The sequence below is a fragment of the Pteropus alecto genome, unplaced genomic scaffold (genome assembly GCF_000325575.1).
Source record: "Pteropus alecto unplaced genomic scaffold, ASM32557v1 scaffold86, whole genome shotgun sequence".
In the NCBI taxonomy this organism is placed as follows: Eukaryota; Metazoa; Chordata; class Mammalia; order Chiroptera; family Pteropodidae; genus Pteropus; species Pteropus alecto.
In genome coordinates, this window is record NW_006442109.1 from 27,373,736 (window position 1) to 27,387,837 (window position 14,102).

The 14,102-nt window shown below is 45.1% G+C and overlaps 1 protein-coding gene across 1 annotated transcript in view; it reads left to right on the forward strand.

Annotated features, from left to right (window-relative positions):
* Positions 1 to 14,102, forward strand: part of EHD4 (EH domain containing 4) — a 66,836-nt gene that overhangs the window by 44,711 nt on the left and 8,023 nt on the right. The window contains exon 4 of the mRNA XM_006920463.3: positions 5,125 to 5,537. Coding sequence (XP_006920525.1) covers positions 5,125 to 5,537 — 413 coding nt within the window. The remainder of the gene's footprint in view (positions 1 to 5,124; positions 5,538 to 14,102) is intronic.

A 14,102-nucleotide genomic window follows, 5' to 3' on the forward strand; every position in this document is an offset into this window, starting at 1 on the left:
AGCTGAGGGCCACATTCAGTCTAAAGACCACTGGTTTTCAACCTTGTTTCAGTTGGTAGCTCCATCATAGATCTACTTTGTGTTAATTGGGACCTCACTACCCTCAAACAGAATCTTCGGGAAAATTCATTACTCTCCTCCTATAGAGTACAGTGCATGCCCTGAGTTATCCCAGCCAGTTGTGGTATATGCAGGACTTTCCTAAGCCAGGAGGTGTCTGCAATAGAATCATAGATTTATTTTAGGTACGACCCAAGGTCTTTAAGACCAACTGGTAGAACTCTGCCCATTTAACAAACAAGGAAAGAAAGGCTACTGGGTCTTTGTGCGTCCTCTATCTCTATTTATAAAATATGAGTGGTTCTCTGCTCAGTCGGCATCTTCCGTTAGCTATTTTCTGAGCACTGGTGCTCTCACTTGGCTCAAGCATCATTGTATTGTTACCTTTGTGCTAATTAATTTTGTTTCTTTCCATGGCTACAGACTATACTTCACCCAGCCAGGCATCCTTAACAAAAATTTTTTGTACCTCCCACCATACACCAGGCACTGGATACAAAGATTTTAAAAATAACTAGTAGATAACATTTTGTAGAGCTTTCTAAATGCTTCACACATATTAACTCAGCAGCACCATAAAGTATGTGAATACTATATTTAGCTCCCTTTTCCAGATGAGAAAACAAGGCACAGAGAGGTTAAGTCACTTGCCCAAGGTCACAGAACTAGTAAGTGACGGAGCCAGAATTTGATCTCAAGCAGTCTAAGTCCAAAGACCACACTGATAACCACCGTCTTGTGCAACCAAGAAGACATCGTCCTTGCGGTTAAAGAATTTATGATCTAATGAGAGCACCCCATACATCCATCTGATAACACACTGAATAAAGTGGTGTGATCACAAGCAAAGGGCTCTGGGAGCTTGGCAGAGGGAGCAATTGAGTTCACCTGCAACAGGGGAGAGGGTCAGAAATAATAATAGCTTATATTGATTGAAAGCTTACTAAGTCTCGACATTATATTAAGCACACTAAAAACATTTTCTCAGGTAATCACTTAGTAACCCGATTTTACAAATGAGAAAATTGGGGCTTAAAGAAGTAGTATGTAACTTAATCAGGATGCACCCTGGTGTTTTAAGGAATGAAGAGGGTTTGGGCTAGATTTCTAGGTCCTAAACCAGAGGGGAAGGGCTTGCCAGGGCCAAGGCCCAGCATGAGCAAAGATAGGGGAGCTTTCATGAATTTTAAAAGCCATCTTCAAATAAGCAAATTCAAATTCTCTGTTTCCCCATTTCAGTGATGCACCATCTAACCATATATTTGTAACTTTATAAAATCAAAAGAAACTAAGTGTGTTTTGTTTTGCTGACCAAAATAACAAAGACATATCTGCCTTCCATGCCTTGATATTTAATCTAAGGCAGTGGTCCTTAAACTTTACCAGGCATTGAAATTGGCTAGGGAGCTTATAAAATTCAGATCACCAAGCCCACCCCCAGGAATTTAAATTCCATGGTTCTAGGGAGCAGCTGGAAGTCTAAATTTTAGCAAGCCCCTTATTTGATTCTGATGCAAGACCACACTTTGAGAATCAGTGGTCTCTAGGTCCTTCAGATCACTGTTTTCCTTCTGCCTTTATTCAGTCAGACTAAATATCATATCTTAAATAATTTCTTAAAAATCAGCAAGGCATTTTTGGTATTTGGTGCCCATCTTATGTCATGAAGATAAAAGAAATGAGCATACCTGTTCAGCCTTAATAAGGAAGGAAATTTTGACACATGCTGCAACATGGATGAACCTCGGTAACATTATGTTAAAGTGAAGTAAGCCAGTCACAAAAAGACAAATGCTGTATGATTCCATTTATATGAGGTAACTAGAGTAGTCAGATTCATAGACAAAAAGAATGGTGGTTGCAAAGGGACTGTGAAAGGAGAGACTGGAGAGTTAGTGTTTAATGGGTACAGAGTTTCAGTTTGGGAAGATGCAAACAGTTCTGGGGATGGATGGCGGCGATGGTCGCATAACAGCATAAATGTACTTGATGCCACTGAATAATAATATTAAAAACTGTTTGCGTGGGGGGGGAGGGGTGCAGGATTGAGCAAACAAACCTCTCCCAGCTTTGATAATTCTCTGCTTTCTCCTGAGATACTTGGTGATTTTTTCACCTTTGATTTCATTTCATGATGTGTGACAAGCAATCCTTTTGCAGCTTCTCAGTGACACAGTTCTACGTACCTAGACTTCTTAAACCTTACCGAGCTCTTGTTACTTTAAAACAAGAAAATATGTACATGCAGTCACTCCTCCAGAGATGAATAATGGATATGGTTAACTTATATATGGCAGCTCTGTTATCAGTAGCTTTTCATTGCACTGGAGCATTGGAATGAAGTCTTTTTAAAAGACATTTAAAATAACTATTAGGAACCCAAGTTGAAGTTAAAGTTTAAACAGATGCAGTGCTATCAAAGCCAACCGCTCAACACAGCTGGCCCTCGGAGGAAGAGATGCATGTCCGTGTGGCTAAATTTGCACATGCACTAGTGGTGACAGTGACAGGGGTGGCAAGTTTATTTTGGCACTGACTGTAAGAGGCATCCAGAGTTCAAAAATATTCAGATGTCGGAAAAATTATTTACCAATCGTGGTTCTTGGAAGCAAACCAAAGAAGCTGATTCTGGCTAACTTAAGCAGAAAAGGGATATTTGGAAGATCAGGTCATTCATAGAATTAACTGGAAGGTTGGAGAACTAGGCTCAAAAACTAGGTTAGGAAGCCACCACCACTAGACTCTCAATTCAGCCACCTCCACCATGAATAAATTCTCATCCTCCCTATGGTTTTGCATCATTCTCTTAAAATTCAATACCCTACTCTGGTGGAAGGAGATTGTCTGATTCTAAATCCTCTGTCTGTACCACAACCTGCTAACAAGTGGGCAAGGGACTATCTGCCACACCTGCAGCTTCTTTGGCCCATGAGGACCACCCTCCATAGGAAGGGCGTGCAGTAAAACACAACTCGTGTCCACTCCAGCATTCATCTGACACAGCATTTTCTTTCATGTTTCTGAGCCTTCAGTTACCCAATTTTGGTCACGAAGGAGACTGAATGAGAGAGGGTTGGATTAGACTGATAAGTCGATCATCCCTTTTGGAAAAGCAAGTTCACATGCAGATCCTTCTGGTGGGTGGTTGCAAAGTATCTTCCCAGCTCCCAGGGAACAGCACCTTCATTCATCTGCTGAGGATCTACTACCAGCATCTGGGGCTCTCTGGGCCATAAGTCAGTCTTGAATGACAGAACCACTTACTGTTACCTTGGGAGGCAGTTTGTTCTGGCCTCACAGGGATAACTCGGAATGAAATCTTAACTCTGAATCTTTACATTCTACTGTGCGACCCAATCAATAGGTCTTTGATTTTTCTCTGTTCTAACCTGGCTGCTGTCAGCGATGAAAATAAACTCCGGCCCATATTCTGAGAACTACCTTTGCTTCCTGGTCCCCACAGAATCAGGGAGTGCCACAGCGAAGAAGAATAGAGAAGTGAAACGCGTGACCCGGGAGTACCCAAACACACATGGTGACGATAAACACCACATTCAGGCTGTGGTTTTCTCTGAGAGGAGGCAGAGGAAAGGGCTTGGAAAGGGTACACAGGGGGGCTTCAGCATTGCTAAACATTTTGGGTTTTTTTATTAAAAATGCATCTGAATCCAGTTTGCTTGTTCAACTGCTCCCCCACACCTGTTCTTTAAATTCATGAAAACTTTAATGCATGGACCCCTTTTATTTCTGCCTAATAGGTTATTCTCCTCTAGGTGCTTTCTCATCCACCTTAGATCCCTCACTCCCAATATCCCAAAATAGGTGGTAACATTTTGTATTTGTGCTTCAGTATGTATCCATTGGCTGTTGAGTATATTGCTTTGTGGGTTTTTTGTTTTTGGGGGGCTTTTTTAGTGTTTTACACGAATGTTAAGCTATATATATCCTTTCAAACTGATTTTTTACTCACCAATTTTCTTGGAGACTTACCTTTGCTGACAGTGATAATCTTATCATCGGTTCATTCTCAGTGCTGTATGGTATTTCATTATGAAAATAAACTAGACTTAAATTATTTAAAATATCTGAAGTGTCAAAATTTATTAAAGTTACCTGATGAGTCTATCAACATTTATATGATTCTCTAGACTTTTATGCATTTGGATGTTTTCAAAATCTAAAAAGAGATGCAAGCACTAAATCAGGAGTCAAGAAAGGTGCCCTTGGGCTCTGATTGGGCTGCACTGAGACTCTGATTCCACAGCTAATCAGATTGAAATTAAAAATAAACTCTGTGGGACTGGCCTCCTCTTGTTTGCCTTTCATGGGTCTCTGCTCCCTGGGGAAATGCCTGAAAGTCTTGACCACAGACTAAGAGGAGTGTTGATTTAGCTGCATGATTCAGAGCATATTGGTACGTGGCCAAAGCAAACTAAACAGAATCTGTTGTGGGCCTAGCCATTTTAAAAAAGAAATTGGCACAGAATGGCTCTAAGACATAATTTTTAAAGATATTTACAACATCCTTAAGATATAAATAGTCCGAATGATAAATATTGGTCACAGTTTTGGCCTCCTTAACACCCTTAAAAACTTGGGTTAAGAGAAAGCGATTCCTTTTTTGTTGTGCTTAGGGGACACCCCATGGGATTCCAAGTGGCCTCCAGGTTTTTGTCCTTCTCCATCTTTGGTACTTTCAGAAAAGTGAGACTTTGACAGAAGAGCTTTCGATCCAGGGCCTGCAGTTTTACAGAGCCACCAATCAGTTTTTCCATTGCTCAAAAGGACAGTGCTAGGTGAAATAAGAGACTGGTAAGGACTAAATGAAATTACAGATATGGAAGTAAGCGTTGTCCGTGAGCCCCTTTCTATTCTCTGTTTCTTCCCATGGAAAGGCTCCCGGGATCCCCATCACTGATTAAATGCATCCAACCCAGGGAGCCCCATTCAAAGTGACTTCCAGGTCCTGAATCCTCCACTGCCTCTAGCGTGGAGACAGGACCCTCCCTGGAAGTGTGTCTCCTGCAGCAGCGGCTGTGCCAACATGCCCCTCTCTCCATCTAGGGTACGACTTCTGCCAGGTCCTGCAGTGGTTTGCTGAGCGGGTCGACAGGATCATCCTGCTCTTTGATGCTCACAAACTGGACATCTCGGACGAGTTCTCAGAGGCCATCAAGGCCTTCCGGGGCCAGGATGACAAGATCCGTGTGGTGCTGAACAAGGCCGACCAAGTGGACACGCAGCAGCTGATGCGCGTCTATGGGGCCCTCATGTGGTCGCTAGGCAAGGTCATCAACACACCCGAGGTGCTGCGCGTCTACATCGGCTCCTTCTGGGCGCAGCCCCTACAGAACACTGACAACCGCCGGCTCTTCGAGGCCGAGGCCCAGGACCTCTTCAGAGACATCCAGAGCCTTCCCCAAAAGGCAGCGGTGCGCAAACTCAATGACCTCATCAAGCGCGCGAGGCTGGCCAAGGTAAGCCAGCAAACACCTGGGGCAGCAGCCTCAGGCAAGGGACCCGCTCTCTCCTCTCTAAAAGAAAGTGAGGATGGGTTGCCCATTCCAGGAGCCTTAGGGAACAGAACTTGTCATGTGTCAGAAGAGAGCCTCAAGCCTTGTTTAGATTCTGGCTCCTCGCTCTGTGATCTTGGGCAAATGACTTAAACTTTCCAACCCGTTTTCTAATCTGTAAAATGAAGCTAAGAAGAGCGCATCACAGGATGCTTGTGAGGATTCAGGGTGATAGGGCTTGCAAAGTGCTCTGTGTAACTCCTGGTGCACAGGGACGGGTCGATGCATTTTCTACCTGGAAGCTGCTATTCTTTTAGGACAAAATGGAACGTAACCAGCAAATTGCAGAGAGGTGGTGTTGGTAGGACTGGTGGGGTGCTGAAATGCCACCACTAGTCACTCTGTGCCTAAGGTATAGAACCTGATGTCACCGCCTTGACCCAGAGGAACCGTGGGAGGAAGGTTGGTTCAGCCTAACTTAACTAAATGGTTTTGGGGTCACACCCTATCCCCATTCTGAGCTGTGGCCTGTGAGCGTGCACACAGTGGCCCTGGCTCCCCTACTTCATAGCTGAACCTTTCAGCAGCCCCAGGAGTTTGTGCCCAGCAGGGGTGAGTGGTAGTCTGCTGACCACCTTCCAGTAGTAGAGTCAGTTCTGTCATGTCTCTGGAGAGAGAAAAGCACATGACCCACTAAGGAAAAGCATAGGAAAAATTATTCTTTTAAAAATATGTGCGCATTTCATAAAATCATTGTCCTCTAACACCGGAAGTGCCTCCTGAGTTTATCTAGTCCCAGTGACCCTCAGAAGCACCCAGTAGCATTAACCAATGTGAATTCTAGACGCTGTGCCCGAGCTTCCAAATCGTGTGTGTGTGTGTGTGTGTGTGTGTGTGTGTAAAGCTCCCCAGGTGATTCTGATGAGCAGCTGAGTTTGAGAACCAGCGGTCTATCGTGACTCCCTAATCTTACAAGGACAAAGTAGGACAAATGATTTTTCCAGGGTCACCTAATCTGTCAGTGACAAAGCCAGGACCAACAGCCCTCATGGATCACAGTCTAGCCTTCTATTTTGGCTTCATTTCTTTAGCTAAAACCAGTCCACTGGCCTTCCTTCTTCTAATCTGCTGGTACCCTGGTCAGGAGACGATGTCAGCTCACTTCCCCCTTGTCTTCTGGTGGCAAAGAACCCATGTCCCCTCCCAGATTCTCTTGCTGTTCAGTGAGTGTGTTCTGGTCTGGCTTTGGGGCCAAGCATGCCTTCACCACTTTGCCTCATTCATCCAACAGTTGTTCAGCACCCACAGGACAAGGTCGGGGAGCCTATTCTGGTGGGGGCTGGGGGCGGGGTGTTGCCAAAACTCCTGTTACAAAATAGTGAGCTGTGTGCCTTTGGGATGTGGACAGTGTGCTCTGAGGACTTCACAGAGGGTGACCACTGGGCAGGTGAGCTGCCTTCCAACACTTTATCTCTTCTCAGCAGCCTCTGTCATCATGCCAGTGTGCTCATACAGCAGAATCTCTCCTGTGTCAAAAAGGCCTCCCCGGCTGCTGTGGCCTCATGTACAGTATCTCTATCTACTCTTTCCTCTCTACCCAACTTCCGTCCTGGTGTGTGCTCATCTTCTCCTCCCATATTGCTCAGCTACTCTACAGTCACCGGTGCTCCTGTGAGTCACTGCTCTTTATCCTTTCTTCCTGGTATAAGCTACTTCCTTTCTAGAGCCACAGCTACTTTTGTTCCAATTCTGCAAGATAATTGTGCTAACCGGTTTATCAGTCCACTTGCTTGCAGCTCTCCCGAAATGATTTCTCTCTCCTACTTGTCCTGAGCCTAATAATTTGTGGCAGGAAGTCTGTTCTTGCCCTTTCAGTGACCGCTCGGCATGTGGTATTTCTCTTCTCCAGCTGATACAGCTGAGCTTAACATTCAGGGTACACAATACCCAACATTATTTTATGACCAAGGCTGGTAAATTATGTTATAGCCTCTGCAGATCTCAAAAATTTTTGGAACTATTTTTAAATGACCACAGACATATTTAATTTACCAGTCATTGCTGAGGCCTAATGACTTAAGACGCAGTCATATAATTAAATAAAGAGCCAAGAGCTCCCTGGGAGTGTCAAGCACCATGAGACTTCCTGCCATCCTTGAGCATTAGGCCTTCTGGATGGCCCAGCATGGCCTGGGTCTAGAAAGACACAGAATGCTGCTCTGTACTGACACCAGGAATAATGAAGGCTCTTGTGCAGATGAGGGCTGGGGGACAGGGGGCGGTCAACTTGCTGAGCTTACGTCTAGGAAAAAAGCTTGTCTTTTTTTTTTCCCTGAGAATAGTATCTGGCTTGTTCCTTTTCATAAAGGAACATGTTTGAAGTACCAATGATTCCAGTCTGAGCTTCTCAGTGCCAGTGTGCTCCTGGGGTAGTGCCATGCTGTGCAGGGGGCCAGGAAGCAGTCTCGGGCAGATAAGAAGCAGAACTCAGCACAATGGCCTTCGAGGCCACCCACTTTACACCATCTGCAGTTTTATGGCCATTTGTGAACTCGTTGCTTAAATGGGCAAAAAGTCACCTAAGTTTTTGTCTTTGCTGTATTTATTTATTAAAAATGCTCTTGGATTTTGGTATATTAATCTTTATTTCTTTTGACCCAGTTTTCCTTTTACAAACCAACACTTATGAAGGGTCTGCAGTGTTCCAGGAGCTCAACGGTTTACATTATACGTTATTTTGTCTGATCCTGTCAATAACAGCACAGACTTGAGCACTATCTTCATTTCTCACACAAGAAAACTGACACTCGGAAAGCTGAAGTAACTTGCCCAAGGCTTCACAGCCTATAAGTTACAAAATACAGATTCAAACCCCAGTCGGTCTGACTCCTTGGGCCAGAAAGCATTCACCTGAAATCCAGCATCTCTTACTCCTTACTATGTATGTCCTTGCTTTCTGCATTAATCTGTCATTCTGTTTATTCTATAAAATTCTCCACCCATCAAAACCCTACAGAAGTTTAGAGGTTTATCAAGCCGACATTTTGAAAACCTGCAAAGGATGTTTTGAGATGTTACCGAGGAGGTGTCAGATCTGAGTTGGGGCATGTCTATTTATAGAACACCATAATTAGGCAGAATTCATGGCCTATCCAGAAATAAAACAAGTGCATCATTTATGTCCTGTCAGTTTTACAGGAATCAAACTCGAGGTGTCATAAAAATGACACTCTTACCAAATAGCTCTTGAAATTTAATGATTTCCCAGATTCTTCTATTTATATGTATTTTTCACAACTCTCTATTTTAAAGAAGAGGAAACCTTTGAAGTGGGTTTTTTGGTTACCCTCAAAGATCACATCTTGTGGTATTAGTAGACATCATTTTTTGAAGACTGTTCACCATCTGAGATGCCAGTCAGGGTTCATTTGGGGAAAGCCCAAAAAAAGGGTTTAGAAAATATAATTTTATTGTATTCAGCTATAATTAAAATAGCCAAATTAAAGAAATTAGGCTCCTACAAACCCCAAATGAGAGTATTTTATGGGATAAATGAACAAAAGTAAAAATTGAGGCCCATTCACTACTGGACTTCACCCTTTGTAAATGTTTCCTAAGCATAGAAAAGGTTCCCACCCACTTGGAGATCTTTGCTCAACAAAAAAATAAGTCAGCATTTGAGGAACAGCTGAAAATGAGAAGGAAAAGGAGAGGTCAGTGATTTGGGGGGTTCACTATAGTTCTGTGGAATTTAGTTTCATCTTCAAAATGTATTCTTGGTCACATGTAATGTGCAGAGACCAGCTTTCCGGTCTGTCTGCACTGTCAGTTCCTTCTGTGGAGAAGTTAGACATTTTGAAATTCACCAAATGGAACCAGGCTAGGGTGTGAGAGTCATTCTACAGTGGGTGATGATGATCCCTTTAATGCTTAGGCCACCACGGGGCTTTTAAAAATAGCCCAGTGGGCAGCCCTGAGTCTCTGTGGATGTTCGTAGAGAAGCCTCTCTCTTTGAAGGTTGACCTCAAATGACTGGGCGAGGCCCTCAAGTCCCCTTTGAGCTGTTTAGAATCACACGTGCTGTCAGTACCAGTTTTGATTTCAACAGAATAACAAACCCCTGCTCAAGTGGGAACCTATCAGTTGCTTTTCTCTGCCTCTCTCAGTCTCACATTCTTAGTAACCCATGGGTTCATCTTTTGGGTCTTTAGTTTGTGAACTGAATTTCTTATGTCATCATGAACCCATTTTAAAAATGTGCTGATCCCCTGATGTTAGGTGTTCAGTGTAAGCTTCCAGTTGGGCCTGCAAAGACACGAGTCTCCAACAGGTTGTGTTAAGCTTGCCGTGGAGATTGCACAGTATAGAGCTGTGTTTTCCCACCCTGACTTTTCCCCAAACTGTTCCCAGTATCTGACCATAAGCAAGCTCATGGTGGATGTATCCAATGTCACTCTGAGCACATACTTCAGAGTATATAAACACTTGTCACTGGACACAATTAACAAGGTTGTGGCAGAGTACATGTGAACTATAAATTTATGTTCATTTAAAGGGAGGACATCTCTTTCTGAGTTATTAACCCAGAGAAAAATTAACATTTTGATCCATTTGATTTATCCCCAGTCATCACCACAGGACAAGTTGGGGCTTTTCCAGTTATAAACATGGAAAAGGGCAAGCTAGGCAAGATAAGAATGTTCAAAAGCCCCAAGGGTTCAATGTCCTTCACTTGTAAATGAAGCACATGGGACCCAAACTCATCATATTACTATTCAAATATTTAGAGTTTATTAATTACTCAGTAAGGACTGAACAGCCACGAGCCTTCTCTGGCATGGCCACCCCTCCAGCTGTTGGTCTTTGATCTTAGTCAATCACAAGTAGTATTTTCACTCCTCTTTCTAGTGGACAGAGTGCATTCGCATCCAGGACTTCTTCATGCTCATAACAGCCCTGTGAGGTAAGAGCTGCAGTTTCCCATTTGCAGATGAGTAAGGGTCAAACGCCTCTCCTGGAATTGCTCAGCGAGTGGGCACTGGTGGCAGGGCCTCACCCTGGCCTTCTGGCGCCGGGTCCCACCCTGCCTCCCTCTTTTCTCCTTTCTCCCTCATCTTCTCCTTCCTGTTTTTCTTCTCTCAATTGGTTTTCTCTCATTATAAAGAGCAGAACATCTCAGACCGTTTTCACCTCCTTCCACAGGGACCATCACCTGGTCTGGCATTTATCTGGAGAGACACCTTTGACACAGAAAGGCTTTTGCTGAAGTTGACTGGGGACTTCAGCTATCCTGGCTGTGCCCTCTGTTTACCAAAAGTCCTTAGAAAATTATAAGGTGCCGTCCTGCCAGATGATTGCAGTCTTTACCCACATTCTTTGTGGTGTTTATAGTGTTATGTGTCATAACATACCGTTTATGGGGGTGGGGGGAGGCGGAGTGCGGGGAGTAAGTGACCTTCCGAAGCTTCTCTGTGAGGAACAATCAGAAGCCAGGCCTCAGAGTTTTCCACACTATTGTTCTGTAGGATGCAGTTCATTTTAAATTCCAGATTTTTAACAGCTTCAGTAAGATTTTTAATCCATAGAAAGCAATTAATTGTATAAAGATAAGGATGAGGCAGTTGAATGCTAGTGCCGGCTCTGCATCTCCTAACTGGCTGTGTGACCTTGAGTAAGTCATATGAATTTCCTGGAACCAGGATTCAATGAGACATAGGGGATCCCTTCCACCCAGAGCTAAAACTCCATGATTCTAAGGATTACAATTTGCCTTGTAACTTAATAAGCTTCTTAGAGGCAGGGCCCATGTGTGGATGTGACCTAGGTTATTGTCTCAGGATGCCCAGAGCGGGGCAGGAGGTGGGTGGCCATGCAGAGACGGCATAACAGACTTCCACAAAACAGGCCACTGGAACTTCCAGAGGTGGTGATTGAGGCTAAGAGCAGCCTCCAGCATGAGCAAGCCACCTGAGGGTCATGACTCAGGTGGCACTAGGCAGGTGAGAGGAGGAGGGAGTTGAGGCCTGGCATGGAAACTGCCCCAGTTATATCAGGTCTCCAGAGGCCTAGTGTTCAAAGGTGGCCCATTATGCAGCAGCCTCAGTCGTTAGCCATTAAACACAGTGAGGGCTGAGGTCAGGGAGCAGGTGCTAGGCAGTGCGTGGAGAGCTGTGGCAGGTGTACACACCCACAGTCCAGCCCAGATAAAGCAGGCCCCAGTACCAGGCAGTGTTCAGAAATAGGACGCCTATCTTAGGGGAGCCAGGAGCTGGGTAGAGAGTCAGCCTTCCCTGAGCAGGGACCTGGAAGCTCCGAGGTTCCACACTAGTAGGTGGTGAGGTAGCCTTAGGGAACCCTACGGGGCCTGGCAGCTGCCCCAGGCCTGAGCTTCGGGAAGGAGGATTTGGGGGTCAGAAGCCCTTGTGGATGGGAAACTGAGCACCTGTGGGACTTCCCACTTCAGTTGGGGCTGGCCACAGAGCGGGACAGGTCTGAGCCTGGAAAGGAGCAGTCCAGATGTTCCAGGAGAGCCAAGGCCCAGGAAATGACACAAGGGTGGCTGGTGAGCAGCTGGTTCTCCTCATTTGAATATGGCAGCTCCACCAAACCCTTCAGGCTACAAGGGCCCTCCTCCAGCCCCATCCAAACCAGGTCAGGCATTACTATCCGAGGCAAGGAAATTACTAGTCTTACCACTTCTCATTATATCCTCAGGAATGCAGTTAAAGCCCATCACTCTAAATGATTCTCAAAGTTTGGGTTTCTCTAGTTATCTCAAAGAATCACGTAAATATTACAGGTTGTCTTAATTTGCAAAATAAGTAAATAAACAAGTTTACTAGTGACAGAAAACTTTAAAATCATATCTCCCAGTCTATACTTGTAGCAATAGTCAGGCAGCACAATGTGTGCTTATGTGAAACATGACCTTTATAAAGATGGAAAAGTTAGCGTTGTCTGGTCTGAGCATGCCAGCATTTGCATTATGTACTTATTTTAGTGTCCGAGTCTTAGCAAAATGTTTTTGGCTGTGCCCAGGGTGTATCCTTACACAGAGGCCCTCGGCTGAACTATGGGATGTATCTGCTTACCCCTTTTATTTAATTTTCATTCTTCCACAAGATTACAATTGAAGTCTGTTTTCTTTAATAGGATTTTCCATAGCTACATAGTCATTTTATTTTTGTAATCACTGCTCTGTCTTTCATCCTTTCTTATTTTAGTTATTTTCATGACTTGTAAATTACACTGTAGAATTCTAGATGCACAAAGAGAACTTTTGTAATGAACATTTCTTAATGTGCTAACATTGGAAATCAGTGGAAGAGTGGAAACATTAAGGAAGGGGGTGACATGGGCCAAGCAGGATTCACTCCCGCTCAGGTAGCGTTCCTGGGCCTGCTGCCCCCAGGTGATCAGGATTTCTGGGGCTTCTCCCTCATGTACTGGGGGGTCCCTCTCCCGGAGGGAACTTCTGCTATCCAGCCTGCGCCCAGCCTTGTGCAGAAATACTTCAGTGCCGCCTGTAACAATCTCAGGGTCTTCACTGTCCACGGGGAGGTAGTGGAATTCTCACCCCACTGCTCGCCAGGCACATATTTCTGTGCAGATCAGCCATTTATGTCTGCTCGTTTCATTTCCTGGTGCTCCTGGGCACTGGCCCCAGCGACCTTTCTCTCTGCATCTTCTGGTTAATCGCCACATTAACCCACCCAGGCTCTACTTATCCCACTCATGCCCTACACAGACACGGGATAGCCACTCAGAGCCACAACTTAACTGTGGCCATACAACTTCCCCAAGTCAGTCGCCCTTCCTCAGGGATGCTTTTTAGAACAGAGCCCCGGGGGAGATCCTCTGTGCAACCTCACTTGCCCCCACCTTGTCCCCAGCCAGGCATCATCAGCCCACCCAAAAAGCAGGAAGCTCACAGCATTACTCCTGACTCTCTCGTCTCCCAGAACCATCATTAGCATGGTATTAGGATAGCAGAGTCATTCTAAATCCTCCATTGGCTCCTAGCTCTCACCAAGCAAAGTCTAAACACAGCCTAACTTCCCCTCTTCTAAGCCTGCATTGCAGCCTCATACATGGCACTGCCCCCAAATACAGCCCACAACGTGTTACCTCTACACCTCCAACCATGCTCTTCCCTCCCCCCAGCTGCAACATCCCTCCCCTCATGTACACATCCTACCTAACTCAGGTCCCAACTCAGATGTCACCTCTTCCCTGAATTTGTCCTCCCACAGCCCTTATCTCCCACATTCCACTTCCTAAGTTCATTCTGGCTCCTCCTCCTCCTGGCCCTTGATGATGGGGTTTTCTCTGCTCACTTCCCCTGAATGGTCTCATCCATTCCCGCAGCTCTGGTCACCAGCTCTCAAACCCATCAACTAGGCCAGCTCTCTCCCAAGCTCTGGTCCCCCATTTCAGCCATCCTGAGACAGCGCTCCCTAAGAGTCCCTCATGTACCTCACATTCTACACACCCAGAACCTGGCTTGTAATTGTCCCCCATCCTTTCCCT